The sequence below is a fragment of the Arvicanthis niloticus genome, chromosome 24 (assembly GCF_011762505.2).
Source record: "Arvicanthis niloticus isolate mArvNil1 chromosome 24, mArvNil1.pat.X, whole genome shotgun sequence".
Taxonomy (NCBI): Eukaryota; Metazoa; Chordata; class Mammalia; order Rodentia; family Muridae; genus Arvicanthis; species Arvicanthis niloticus.
The window spans coordinates 13576856-13591370 of record NC_133432.1 but is presented as its reverse complement, the minus strand read 5'-3'; the positions used below and the strand labels follow the sequence as shown (position 1 = coordinate 13591370).

General features: G+C 44.7%; 1 protein-coding gene across 3 annotated transcripts in view; it reads left to right on the top strand.

Moving 5' to 3' along the window:
* Anapc5 (anaphase promoting complex subunit 5) overlaps positions 1-14180 on the top strand; it is a 30128-nt gene extending 15948 nt beyond the window's left edge. The window contains exons 9-17 of one of the 3 annotated variants that reach the window (XM_076922785.1): positions 642-731; positions 2216-2358; positions 3389-3524; positions 6260-6334; positions 7836-7957; positions 9731-9838; positions 9918-10065; positions 13468-13630; positions 13888-14180. In XM_076922785.1, the coding sequence (XP_076778900.1) occupies positions 642-731; positions 2216-2358; positions 3389-3524; positions 6260-6334; positions 7836-7957; positions 9731-9838; positions 9918-10065; positions 13468-13630; positions 13888-14099 (1197 nt within the window). In that variant the 3' untranslated portion in view covers positions 14100-14180. Of the gene's footprint in view, positions 1-641; positions 732-2176; positions 2359-3388; positions 3525-6259; positions 6335-7835; positions 7958-9730; positions 9839-9917; positions 10066-13467; positions 13631-13887 lie in introns of all 3 variants that reach the window. The other 2 variants (XM_076922784.1, XM_076922786.1) reach the window with 2 other exon arrangements.
* Positions 14181-14515: the final 335 nt, after the last annotated feature.

The following is a 14515-nucleotide window of genomic DNA, read 5'->3' as shown; positions in this document are numbered from 1 at the left end:
GCCGTCCTCTGGTCTTGGGATTTTGCTCATGGGTTGAGTTGGCCTCCTGAAGGCCCAGTTTCAGTCAGGTTGTTTTGCAGTGGGGTCTAAGATCCTTAGCAGTGGGGGAAACTATGAAGATGGACACAAGGACTCCCAGAGGGCCCCCCAGTCATATATCTTTCTTAGTTTATGGCATTTGCTGTGCTTTGAGCACTTTGTATCTATACAACTCAACATGAGAAAGAGAGTTAAGTATTGCACTGATACTGGCATCAATGAGACAAGGTACTATACTGGTAACTTAGTGAGATATTGGTATATCAAACAGTTACCAAGCATATATAAAGTTCAGAAGCACTTAATCGCCTCTGACTCTCAGCTCAGATAAATGCCGGAAGGGAGCTTTATGCTTCCTCTGACATGCCTACCACTCTGGGCTGTCAGAGAATGTGGATCAATAGTTTGTTTATCTCGGTCTGGCTTTGATAAGGGTTCTAATATGTCTAACAGGTTTTATTTACACTCAAAATTCATAACAACAGTATTGTAGAGAGTTCATCTTGTTCCTTTAAAATGTTTTCTTATGTCCACATTGATGTTTCACTGGAGGTCCGCCATTGCCGTTGTTATGACGCATTTTGATGGTTGTCTCTTGCCAGAGCTGGCTTTATGTGCTGGGGCAGAAGAGAGCCGATAGCTATGTTCTGCTGGAGCATTCTGTGAAGAAAGCAGTACATTTTGGGTTACCGGTAAGGCTCATCTTTCTGTGAGATTGTTAAAATTAGTGGTGTTGAGCCTTTGTCTCTTCTTCCGCCCACCTTTGTCATGAACCAGCGAGACTTAGAGAGAGTGGGTATTTGCACAGGTGGTCTCGTTTCTCTCTAGTCCCTTTGTCCTAATGACATCTGTGAGAGCTCCACTTACGGACTTGATGAGAGATCTTTGTTTAGTTGTAGTTTACTCAGCAACACTTAGTACATTTGCACTTAGAAAGTTTGTAGAAAAGGCTCTTTTCTTCTTTTTAGTGCTGGGGGTAGAACTCGGCACCTCACACATGCTAGGCAAGTACTCTGCCCCGAGCTTCGTCCCCGGCCCTGGGAACGCTGAATTTAAACCAGGGATTGGCAAACTATAGCTTGTGTTTTAAATCTGGTGCCCTGTCCACTGTGTATGTCTGGTGAGCCAAGAAATGTTTACATGTTTGGATGGGTGGGGCAGGGGAATGGCCACAGATGAGCAGAGACCAACTGTGACTGCAGCATGAGATCTGCTCTGGCCCTGCTAGGAAGTTTGCCGATTCTTGTTTTAAACAATAAGCCTCCTGGGAAGACCTGTTCTTCTCATTCTGCGTGACAAGAAAAGGCTGAGTTGTTACCTCAGTGACACTGAGGCCATGCAAAGTAGGAATGGCTTTGGGGTGTAGACTGCTATTGGAAGAGCGTTATTCTGTCTCAGTGTCTGTCACAGTGTCATTGTGACCATAGACCATAAGACTGATTATGCCCTCATTCTCAGGAAGTTTGCAGCAAAATTGAGAACAACTTAATGTACATACTTGTTCAGTCTGTGCACTACCTATGTGCTTTCTTCCGGGAAAGGCAACATACATGGACCGGATTGAAGTGGCTCTTTATAGACTGCTTAAATATACTCTGGTCATGGGTTTAAACTGCTTTTTTAGATGAGCTTCTTACCCTTGAGGAGAATTCCAGAAGCTAAGAAGATAACTTGTTGCTCATGACAGGCATCCTTTTTTTTTTTTTTTTTTTTTTTTTAAATCTCCTGTTACCTAATGTGCCCAGCACTGTTTGCTCTATTATCTCATTGTAATCCTTACCACGATTCTCTATGATAGGTATGATGCCCATTTTACAGATGAGGAAGCTGAGGCTTAGCTAAGAAGCTAAGTGACTGGCCCTAAGTCACACAGTAAGTAGCAGAGGCAGTGTCTAAGTCCAGGTTACCTAATGCTGAAGCCCTGGCGCTTTGCCATGTTTGCTCTGCTTCTCTTTCAGCCCTAGTGATTCAGGAACATATCTCTCATGGGTCAGGGCTAAGGTCAGGTCCTAGGTTCTTTAAGTAGAGCTGTCACTGTGCATGTGCTGAAATGTGAAATCCACCACATTTCTGAAGAGCAAAACAAATTCTGTCATGTAATCTCTATCTTGGGTCGTGGGTATATCTGTCCCCTTAGTACCTCGCCTCCCTGGGAATACAGTCCCTTGTTCAACAGAGAGCTTTTGCTGGGAAGACGGCCAACAAACTGATGGATGCCCTAAAGGACTCCGACCTTCTACACTGGAAACACAGCCTGTCGGAACTTATTGATATCAGCATTGCACAGAAAACGGCCATCTGGAGGCTGTACGGCCGCAGGTAGGTCTCCAGGCGGACTGCCAGAGCCACAGAAGTGTGGCGCCTTAGAGAGAGAAGCAGGAGCTATCGAAATGATCCTGTGCAAGTTTGTCCTCCTTTGGAATTTGTTCACTGAGGGGATTAGAAAAACGCTTTGTCATCTGGAGACATTTTGTAGTCTGCACGAACTTGGCAAAGTCTTCCCCATATACACGGTTCACTCTCCCTGGCTGCTCTGTGTATAACTGCTGGGTGATCTCTCATCTGGTTCACACATTTGATTTCAAGATCATGAGTATACTTGACCAGTGACCAGCTGGGACTCAAACCTAGATCACCTGACCCTGAGCTGAGAGCCCCCCCCCTTCCTGTTCGCATGCTGCATGGCCTCCTTGTGCAAGTCCAATGCCCTTCCTCCCCACAGCTGCTTGTGTAGACAAGGTTGCTTCTCCGTTGAGGTGTTTTCTCTGGATATCTGCAGCCACTGCTTGTTTTCCACTTAGCCACCTGTAGTTTGGAAGTAAACTTTTGAACCAGACTTTCCCCTGGAGCCCTGTCTCACGTACCCTAGACAGCCTGCTGTTTCTAGGAATTCTGTAATGAAGGAAGCGCCTCTTTACCAGTCTTGTTTTTGTATTTCAGATAATTTTTTGGCACGGTGTGCTCTGAAACAGCTGCCGACACTGGCCACTGCCTGCATTGCCAGAGCAGCCGGTGCCAGGATGGCATCGGGTCTGAATTTACCCGTGAAACCTAATTAGCATTCTGTGACCTCAGGGAACATGGAGGGTGGGGAGGTGGGGGTGGGGATCTGGGTGCTGAGTGCTCCCAGATAAGCTGACCTACGTTTCCTTGGGGCCTGCATTCCCAGGATACTTCTGCTCTCCTCAGCCTGAGGGCAGGAGAGTGGCATGGGGAGGAGTTGTTTCCACACATCCAGAGCCGCAAGGGTTAATTTTCTTGCGTCTCCACTGAGGATAACTGTAGAGTCTGGCTCAGGGGCAGCCTGGGTCTGCTGCCTAAAGGGGCCCTGTTCCCTCTCCTTACCTAGCACCATGGCGCTGCAGCAAGCCCAGATGTTGCTGAGCATGAACAGCCTGGAGTCGCTGAGCGCATCTGTGCAGCAGAACAACACTGAGTCCTTCGCCGTCGCTCTCTGCCATCTTGCAGAGCTACATGCAGAACAGGTGGGTCAGCTCAGCTGCTGTGTGCTCTGTTGCTATGACAGAATCTCTGAGGAGACCAACTTGAAAGGAAACCCGTACATCATAGCAGTACAAGTTACCACTGCAGAGATCTGTTCCCTATGGTCCCAGCGTGGCCTCCAAGGGTGTGCCCTAATGTTAATTCAAAGATGTGGCATGGGCGGCCCGACTGGTGCTTCTAGGGCACTGGGGCTCTGCCATCCCCTTCCTCTAGTGCGTCAGAAAACATCAGGGGTGTGTCCGTGTGTCTGCTTGATGCGGGTGCTGAAGAACAGTCCCCTGTGGAGATAGTCTAAATGGACCATATTTGTCCGTGTCCAACGCGGGGTATTAGATATCAGCGAAGGGAGCATGAGTTCGGCCACTGGTTCTTAAGAAGTGGAATAGGTTGGGCATGGTGGTGCACACCTTTTATCTCAGCACTCTGGAGGCAGAAACAGGACGAGGCCAGCCTGGTCTACATAGTGAGTTCCCAGTCAGGGCTATCCTGGCTGGAGAGGCCCTGTCACAAAAACAAAAACCAGTTAGATAGAAATGTAATGCAGCAGAGAACTCCAGAGGACATACTAAGCCCTAAGGCTGTCGGCCCCTTTCTTTTCCTGACTGACCAACACTCATCCTGTACTATTCCCTTCTAAACCTCAGGAATTGTAGGTGCTACTGTGATTTTTTTTTAAGAAAGGGAAGTCACTTCAGTGTGTACAAAGTTCTCTTTACTTGGTCTGAAGTTTGGACAGCCCATCTCAGTACCACCCCTGCTCTCTGACAGACATAAAAACAGTGGGCAGCATTGGCCTGTAAACATGACGAAGCAAAATGATCATCTGCTGTTGTATTTCCGTGTTCTTGCTTCAAATAAAAGCTTAGTTGTGCAGTCGTTCTGCCTAGTTCACACTTGCTGGAATGATCAGAGCACATTGAAAAGCCTTAACTAAGGGGCTGGAGAGGTATCTCAGAGTATTGGCTGCGTTTCCAGAGGATCTGGGTTCAATTCCCAACACCTACCTGGTGGCTCACGCCTGTCTACAACTCCAGTTCCAGGGCTTCTGACACCCTCACACAGACATGCATACAGGAGAAAATACCACTGGGCATAAAATTATATATTAAAAAAGAAAAGCCTTAGTTAAAAGGACATGTCTGTAAGAAAGGCATGAGTGTGGGTTTACAGAAGAACATGGATGTCAACAGAAAAGAGAAACTCAGTCTTGTTGAAATTAAATTTAAGACTAGTCAGCAAGTGGCTAAGTGGGTAAAGGCCTTGGTGCAAAGTCTGACGACCTAGGTTTAGTGCTGGGAGCTCACGTGGAAGGAAGAGACCAGCTCCTCCCTTCCCCACTGTCCTCTAACTACACAAACGTGGGAGTATACACACTGAGTAAATAAATGTCAAGAAAATCAAGACAGTGAAATCGTTTCAGCCGGTAAATTAGGCAGAAGTCTTCAGGACCTAAAAAGTGCTTTTCTGTTTCTCTGCCTATGAGGAAACAGCTGGGCACATATATGCAAAGCTTTATGCCCTGATAGTTAGTGTAACATTTATAAAGTGGAATTAACTAGAAACAACCAGAATATGTATCTCCTGCCTCCTGACTGCCCAGCAGGTTATTTTGATGTATCAATTTTTCTCCCTTCTCCCTCTTGTTCTGACCTGCTAATGTATCAATTTACCTAATAAAGTATGCTAATACAGAGTTATATTATTACTGGAAAAGTCAGATCACTCAAAAAATATGTATTTTGCCTGGTGAGATAGAGCACACCTTTAATCCCAGCACTTATAGGGGGAGAGTTTGACAGACAGAGGCAGATTTCTGTTAGATCACGGCCAGCTTCCATACTGAGTTCCAGGCCAACTAGGGCTACATAGTGAGATACTGTCAAAAACAAAAAGAAAACTCCACAGTTTATAGAATTCTAATCATGCAGTTACAGTATTGCTCGTATTTTTTTAAAATATGTATAACTACTTTGGAACCTCTATATTTTATATTTACGGGCATGAAAGAGGCTTAGAAGATGTGTCGGACGTATCTGAGATTCTCTCTGAGAGGTGTTACAAGTCACTGCACTGTTTAGTTTAGTTTAGTTTAGTTTAGTTTAGATGAGTATTGCTGTGTAATTGTGACCCTGGCCGCCCTGGAATAAGTGGAATAAGCTGACTTGTAACTAACTGTTGTCTCGTCTCTGCCTCTCAAATGCTGACGTTGCAGCCAGGAGCCACCAGCCCTGCCAGGCACCGTGGCATGCACCTGTGGTCTCAGCACATGGGAGGTGGAGGCAGGGGGAACAAATGGCGTTCATGGCCAGGCGTAACTCTGCCTGCCTTACAGGCCAGCCTAAGTCACAGTGAGACCATGGCTTCTTAACTGTGAGGCTAAGTATAAACATTTCTTGAGTGTTTCTGTTCTGTGGTATGTTATGTATATGTACATGTGTATATCATGGCTGTATATATATAGAGTTTGGTAAAAAACTTTTCAGAAAACAGTTGTTATGATTAAAATTCATATTTTAACATGAAAAAAAAATTTTAAAAGTATATAAAGCTATAGGACCTAGGAAAAAAGGCATGTCACTGAAACATTCAGTGCTCTTTGCCTGTCGTCCTCCAGCTCACTGTCAAAGAACAGGTGGGTCACTTGTGACCCTCCTGGGTGTATGATAGGTATAGCGTCAGAACTGGTATGCTGATCAGATCATGCCTTCCCTTCCAGGGCTGTTTTGCTGCTGCTGGTGAAGTACTGAAGCACTTGAAGGAGCGATTTCCACCCAACAGTCAGCACGCCCAGGTAACCTGCCCTTCTCAAGACATGGTCAAATGTACTACAAGATAGTTCCAGTCTCTGTCTGAGGATGACATTGAACTTGTAATGTTTCTGCCTGCCCCTCCCAAGTGCTGGGATTATAGTCATGTGTTGCCTTGCTTGTGCTATGTTATGCTTGGGATGAAACCCAGGCTTCATGCACCTTGGACAGCATTTTCCCATTTGAGAGACATCCCTGGCTCTAAAGTAGGCCATTTTAGATTATTTCCTCAGAAAGACATTAAGCTACACAGGAAGCTGACGGTGTGGATGTAGGTTTAATGTCACAGTGCCCGCCAAGTGTCCACAGAGCCCTGGTTCCATTCCTAGCACTGCAGAGAAGTGTGTGGAAAGGCTGCATACAGTGATGCTGTCTGTCTGTCTATACTAAGTTACAGACATATGGCACATGAGGCTGCATCATACAGTGATGCTGTCTGTCTGTATTAAGTTACAGACACATGGCACATGAGGCTGGAGAGACAATGGCTCCGTGGTTAACAGCATATACTGTCCTTCTCAGGACCTGAATTTGGCTTTCAGCACCCTGTCAGCTAGCTCACAGTCACCTGTGACTATAGCTCCAGGGATCTGACGGCCTTGCAGTGCTCGGCAGGCACCTACAACCACATGCTAATATCCACATACAGACACACATAAATTAAAACGAAAACAGTAAACGGGGGACTGGATACATTTTCTCACACTTTCAATGGGAGGCAGAGATGGGGGTTGGGCGGGTGTCTCTTGAGTATGGAGCCAGCCAGAGACACACAGACCCTGTCTCAAAACACAAACAAACCAACCCAAATGGCTCAGGCTAGGGATGTGCCTCAGTTGGTAGAGTGCTTGCCCAACAAGCATAAAGCCTGAGTTCTATCCCCAGCACCACATAAATGTGGTGGATGCCTTTAATCCCATTGCGGATGGATGATCAAATGTTCAAAATCGTAGCTGGGAATATAATCTTTTGAAAGTTCAAACTCATACTGGACTGTATGGAACATTTGAGGCTAGCCTGTAACACCTGAGACCCTGTTTCAAAATTAGAAACCAGACCCAGCCTCATTCTTGTTTAAGGGCGAGTGTTATGAAAGTTTGGGAAACATGAATGGGAATGGCAGGCAGCAGATTGAATGCTCAGTATGGAAACAGGAGGGAAGTAGAATCTGACAAGAATGACAGGAGAATCGAAGACTGTCAGGGTACAGCAAGCACAGTGTGAGTTGAAGGTGGACATGGAGCTGCTTTGTGTTGTATGTTTGTTCTTCACAATGGCCTTGGACCCTTGATCCTCTTGCCTCAGTTTCCCAGGTGCTGGAATTATAAATATTTGCCACCACCAAATGTGGGCTTCTCTTTGCTTTTTAAAAATTGCTTGTAACATTAATTAAATCCGTGAATAACCTCAAACACATATATGTGAATTGTTAGAATATTTGTAACAATAATGTGAATTTTTTGTATTTATTTAATTTTTCTTTAGTTGTGGATGCTGTGTGATCAAAAAATACAGTTTGACAGAGCAATGAATGATGGCAAATTCCATTTGGCTGATTCACTTGTCACAGGAATCACAGCACTTAATGGCATAGAAGGTGTATATAGGTAAGAAGCCTGGAAAGCTGTCACCACAAAACAAGCACTTGCTTTAATCCCAGCATCAGGAGGAAGAGGTAGGCAGATCCCCAAGTCTGAGGCCAACCTGGTCTACAAATCGAGTTGCAGGAAAGCCAGGGCTACACAGAGATACCCTGTCTTGAAAAACAAACAAACAAATAATAAAATCTGTTGTGTGGTGTGTGTGCCCTTGAGCAAGTGCCACTGCACATGTGTGGCGGCCAGAGGACAGCTGCAGGTGGTGGCCCTAACCTCTGCTTGTTCACCTCTGCTTATGCCAGGCCAGCTGCCCTCAGGCCTCCTACAGATCCTCCCCCCACGCCCCCCCAATCTTTCTGCTAGGATTGCAGATGCTGTGCCACTCTCCAGCTTTGCATGTGCTCTGGGAATCCACATTCAGGTCACCAGACTTGGTGTCAGGTGCTTTAAGGTTAATTAGTTAACTTTATTTTCTGTGTATTAGTGTTTCGCCTGAATGTATGTATACGTATTATGTATATAGTGCCAGTGGAGGTCAGGAGAGGGTGTGAGATCCTTTGTAACCGAGCTCTGGATGGTTGTAAGCCACTGTGCGGGTGCCTGGGACTGAATCCAGGTCCTCTGTAAGAGTAACAGGAGCTTTGAACTGCTGAGCTGCCGCACATATGTATTTCTTTTTCTTTCTTTTTTTTTTTTTTTTTTTTAGGTTTTTTTTTTTTTTTGTTGTTGTTGTTTTTTTTTTTTTTTTTAGTTTTTTTTGTTTGTTTGTTTGGTTTTTGTTTTTTTGTTTTTTCAAAACAGGGTTTCTCTGTGTAGTCCTGGCTATCTTGGAACTCACTCTGTAGACCACGTTGGCCTCAAACTCAGCCAAAATAATTTTTAATAGTTTTATATTTGCTGTACTTTTGTTTGTGTATTAATTAATCATTTACTTTTAGCTTTAGTTGAAAATGACAATGGTGTGTTTTTGTTGTTGTCTTTCTATTTAGGAAGTAAGAGAACAGCTAAGTGATAGCTGTGTGTGGTAGAACAGACAGATAGCTATGTGTGGTAGCACATGCTTTAATCTCAGCACTCGAAAGAGAGGCAGAGTCAGGCAGATCCCTGGAAGTTCTAGGACAACCTGGTTTATAGTGAGTTCTAGGACAGCCAGGGCTGTCCCTGTCAACAAATGAACAAATAACAACAAAAGGCAGATAATTAAAATTAATAAAATACGTATCTTCTAGAGATAGTAACTGAGGTTCTGATAGCTATAATCCAATAATAATTTAGTAACTTAATAATAGTAATTTTCTTCCATTATGTAAGTCCTAGGGATTGAACTCAGGTCACCAGTCTTGGAGGCAAGCACCTTTCCCTGTGAGCCTTCTTACTGGCCCAGCTAGACTTTTCCTATGTGCGTGCACATGGCCATGCAGTGATTGTTTCTTTGAGGCAGGACCTCATGTAGCTTAGGCTGGCCTCAACTTTGGTGTTTAGCTGAGGATGTCTTTGAAATGATCCTCTCCATGTCCCAAGTGCTGGGATCACACCTGCTGGTGGCAGCTGCTGCTGCGCTTCAGTTTCTGTCTCCTCTTCCTCCTCCTCTTCCTCCTCTTCCTCCTCCTCCTCCTCCTCTTCTCATCGTCCTCTTCTTCCTCTTCCTCCTCTTTTTCTTTCTTTTCTCCCCTTTAGAAGGTAGCAGTCCTGCTGGGGAGATAGATCCTTGATCCCAAATGGTTGCAGTTGAAACACGTGCAGATTTCTGTGTAACCGTTACTTTTGTTTTGATTGTTTCAGAAAAGCAGTAGTGCTGCAGGCTCAGAACCAAATGACAGAGGCACACAAACTCCTGCAGAAGCTGCTGACGTACTGTCAGAAGTTAAAGAACACAGAGATGGTCATCAGGTAAGCAGTGTCTCGGGTGCCCCTCAGGGGGTGGGGGTCCTGGAAGGCGGGTCTTCTCACCCCACTCTTCTCTGCTCAGCGTCCTCCTGTCAGTGGCGGAGCTGTACTGGCGCTCTTCCTCCCCAACCATCGCCATGCCTGTGCTCCTGGAAGCTCTGGCCCTCTCCAAAGAATACCGGTTACAGTACTTGGCCTCGGAAACCGTGCTCAACTTGGCTTATGCCCAGGTAAACCAGTGTGAGTTTTTTCCTGTGGGGGACTGTGGGAATGAGGGTGTGTGGCTGTCTACTCTATTTTGAGTTTCTCTCTCTCTCTCTCTCTCTCTCTCTCTCTATCTCTATCTCTCTCTCTATTTCAGCATATCTCTGTGTGTGTGTGTGTTTGTTTATTTATTTATTTATACACACATACACATGTACACACACACAGTCTCTCCTGGGATGTGTGCTTGTCATTGAGGCTAGACTGGCTTGACTGGCTAACCATTCTAAACACTGAGCCCTAGAGATCCCCATGTCTCTTGCTATCCTGTCACAGAGGTTACAGGCACATGTCCCTGTGTCCAGCTCTGTATGTGCTTGCTTGGCAATCAAACCGAGGTCCTCTGGTTTGCACGGCAGGGATTTTAACAACGGAAATTACAGGCACTCACTGTACCTTAAAGGCTTTTTATGTGGTTCAGGGGTGTGAACCTCTGGCCTTCTGTGGCAAACACTGATCCCTTGAGCCATCTTCTCAGCTTCTTCATATGCAAATTTTTGTCTGAATTCCTGTTTTCAGTTTTCTTAGACATCTAAGAATGAAATTGTTGAATCATACGAAAATTTTAATTTCTTCTAGGAACTGCTTAACTATTTTGGGCACAAATGGTGCTACATGGTTCACAGTGGACTTCTCCATGGTTCACAGTGGACTTCTCATTTTTGTATTCTGAGCAATAATATATTAAGGTTTCCAGTTTTCCCAGAATTGTGTCAAGTCAGAATTGGCCAGCTCTCTAGGATTTTAATTTTCTTTTCTTTCTTTCTTCCTTTCTTCCTTTCTTCCTTCCTTCCTTTCTTTCTTTCATTCTTTCTTTCTTTTTAAATTTATTTATTTATGTGTGCGAATACACTGTCTTCAGACACACCAGAAGAGGGCATTGGATCCCATTACAGATGGTTGTGAGCCACCATGTGGTTGCTGGGAATTGAACTCAGGACCTCTGGAAGAGCAGTCAGTGCTCGTAACCACTGAGCCATCTTTCTCTCCAGCCTGATTTTGCAATTTTCATTACTATACTGTATGTATGTGAAATGGTAGCTCAGTGTGGTTTTGGTACTCTGGTCTCCGGTGACCAATGATTTTGAGCATCATTATTTGTTTATGTTGGTATGTGCATATGAGTGCAGGTGCCCTCAGTTCAGAAGAGGGTTTTGGACCACTTGGACCTGGGGTGGGTGCTCGGAACTGAACTCGGGCTCTGCCTAACCTCGTGGAGCCATCTCTTTAGCCCTCACATCGCTTCTAATTCCTGCTGTTCTGTTTGTTTCGTTTTTTATATATATAGGATCTGGTTATATAGCTCAGGCTGCCCTAAACTTGGGATCTTGCCTCTGTGTCCTAAATGTTAGGGTTATAAGCTATTTGTGTCACAAAACCTGGCTTCCTCCACCCCACTTTGAGACAGGGTTTTCCTGTGTACCATGGGCTAGTTGGGGACTAACTATATAGACCAGGCTGGCCTCAAACTTGGAGCTGTCCTCCAGGCTTTGCTCTGTAGTACCAAGATAACAGGTGTTCATCACCAAAGCTGTGTGTAATCTTAATGTTGACTTATAAGAGTTTTTGTTTGGTTGGTTGGTTTGTTTTGAAACAGGACCTTATGTGGCTCAGGCTGGCTTTAAAGTGATCTCCACCTTTGGAGAGCTATATTATAAGCATGTACCAAACATTTTTTTTCAGTCATGAGATGTATCTTCTTGATCATGTTGATTGATAATTTTAATTTTTTTTAAAGGTTTTTTTTTGGGGGGGGGTGTTTTTAAGACAGGGTTTCTCTGTATAGCCCTGGCTGTCCTGGAACTCACTCTGTAGACCTGACTGGCCTCGAACTCAGAAATCCACCTGCCTCTGCCTCCCAAGTACTGGGATTAAAGGTGTGCACCACCACTGCCCGGCTGATAATTTTTAATTTTGATAAATTCAGTTTTAACAAATTTTCTTTGTGAGATAGGATCTGTATGTAGGCATTTTCTTTGTCTCTTGTGCTTTTGGTATTGTGTTGCTAGTCTAAGAAGCGATTGCCACATGTAAGGTCATGAAGACTTTCTCTTAGGTTTCCACAAATATTACACAGTTTTAGCACTTATATTTAGGTCTTTGAAATTTTTATCTGTACATAATGCATATGTGTTTATGTGTATGCACACATGCGTGCTGGCACAGTGTCTGTGGCGGCCAGGATCAGCCTTGGGTGTCTTCTTTGTTCTCTACCTTATTTCTTGAGGCTGAGTCTCTCACTGAACCCAGAACTCACCAAGTCAGCCAGGCTGGCAGCCAGTAAGCCCCATTTCTGCCTCCTCAGTGCTAGGGTTAGGCCTAGAACTTTAGGAGGGGCTTTATGGATCAAACTCAGTCCTCCAGTCCTCATGCCAGCACGGTGATCACTGAGGGTTTAGCTATTGTTCCAGCCCAGGACTTTGAATTGTTTTAAGTTGATTTTTATGTATCCTGTACAGATTTCATTGTTTCCTTTGTCAGATCAGTCATCCCAGCACTGGTTATTGAAATTTACTGAAAAGACTTCTTTCAGGCCAGCACTAGAGAGGCAAAAGGCAGGCAAATCCCTTGAGTTCAAGGCTAACATGGGCTACAGAGTGAGTTTCAGGACAGTCAGGGCTGCACAGAGAAACCCTGTTTCAAAGACAGACAGACAAACGAACCTTTTCGGCTGCTGAATAATGTTGGCACCTTTGAGAAAATCAATCCGTGCTAGATGTATCAGTCGATTCCGGACTCCAACTTCTATTTAATTGCCCACATATCTGTTCTTAAATCAATAGTGCCACGTTATGTGTATATTATTCTATAAATATAGAATTGAGTGCCCTCAGGTATAGGGCACTCTTGCCTTAGCCTCCCAAGCACTGGGGCTAGGTATGCATCACCACGTCCATCTCGATAACGTTGAGATTACTGTAGCTGTCTGGTTCTCTCTCCCTGTGCTGTTGAGGATGGAATTAGGAAGTGAGAGTCATCCCAGGCTTTTATCATCATTCCTGTAAAGACAAAACCTTAAAGCTGGGCTACGTGGTACATGCCTGTAATCTCATTACTTGAGAGATAAAGGTTGGAGAATTGCTGCACATATTGAGGCCAGCCTAGGCTACATAGTGAGTTACAGTCTAACCTAGGCTACAATAGTAAGCCCTTGTCATAAATAAAACAAGACAAAGCTTTCCGTATTACACATGACCACTTTCTCCTACATCTGTTGAAATCATAGTGCTGTGCACACGTATTCTCTGGGACTGTGGTGTGCAGGGGGAGATAGCCTGTGCCATGGAGAAAACACCCAGAACACAAGGCCGTCTTGGTAGTGGGCACAGGACATGTGCTTGTGCAGTGATCTGCTGTTTCTCTTTTAGCTCATCCTTGGAATCCCAGAACAGGCCTTAACTCTTCTGCACATGGCTATTGAGCCCATCCTAGCCGATGGGGCTATCCTGGACAAAGGTCGTGCCATGTTCTTAGTGTCCAAGTGCCAAGTGGCTTCAGCAGCTTCCTATGACCCAGTGAAGAAAGCAGAAGGTAGGAGCTGTATGGAGTGTCAGGCTTGCCTGCTGGATGATCTTACCAGCGCTAGCATGCTAATTATTAGTTTTAATTTTTAAAACAAAAAGAAGTGAGCCAAAGCTTTCCATAGTATGGTGGGTTTTTTTCTTCTTCATATTTTAAAAGTGGAGAATATAAGAATATCTGGTATATGGTATATGCTGAATCTAGACAGCGAGTTTTGAAAACTGAAATGTTAAATGTTGGTTTCCCTCCCACACCCCCATTGTCAGCTCTGGAAGCTGCCATTCAGAACCTCAGTGAAGCCAAGAACTACTTTGCAAAAGTCGACTGTAGAGAGCGCATCAGGGATGTTGCTTACTTCCAGGCCAGGCTGTACCACGCCCTTGGCAAGACCCAGGAGAGGAACCATTGTGCCATGATCTTCCGGCAGCTGCACCAGGAGTTGCCCGCCCATGGGGTGCCCTTGATTAACCATCTCTAGAAAAGACTCCGTGCTTGATGTTCTGTATTTAAGTGGTGGCTCATTACATGCTCTCTTGTCAATAAACTGCTCTGATCAGTTTGTCTGAGGTGGTTTTTTTTTTTTTTTTTTCTGGGTTGAATTGTCAGTATCTTTGTTAAGAACTGTATAACTGGGAACTGGAGAGATGGCTCAGCAGTTAAGAGCACTTACTGTTTTCCAAAGGACTGGGGTTCAATTTCTGACACCCTCACACAGGCATACCAGCAGTCAAAACACCAATGTACATAAAATTAAAATAAATTATTTAAAAATAAAACCTGTTTATCCTCTTAAATCTGCTTACAGGGGATTGGTGGCTCAGGCCTTTAATCCCAGCACTTGGGAGATAGAGACAGGCTGCTCTCTTCAAGGCCAGCCTAGTCTCCATAGAGAGT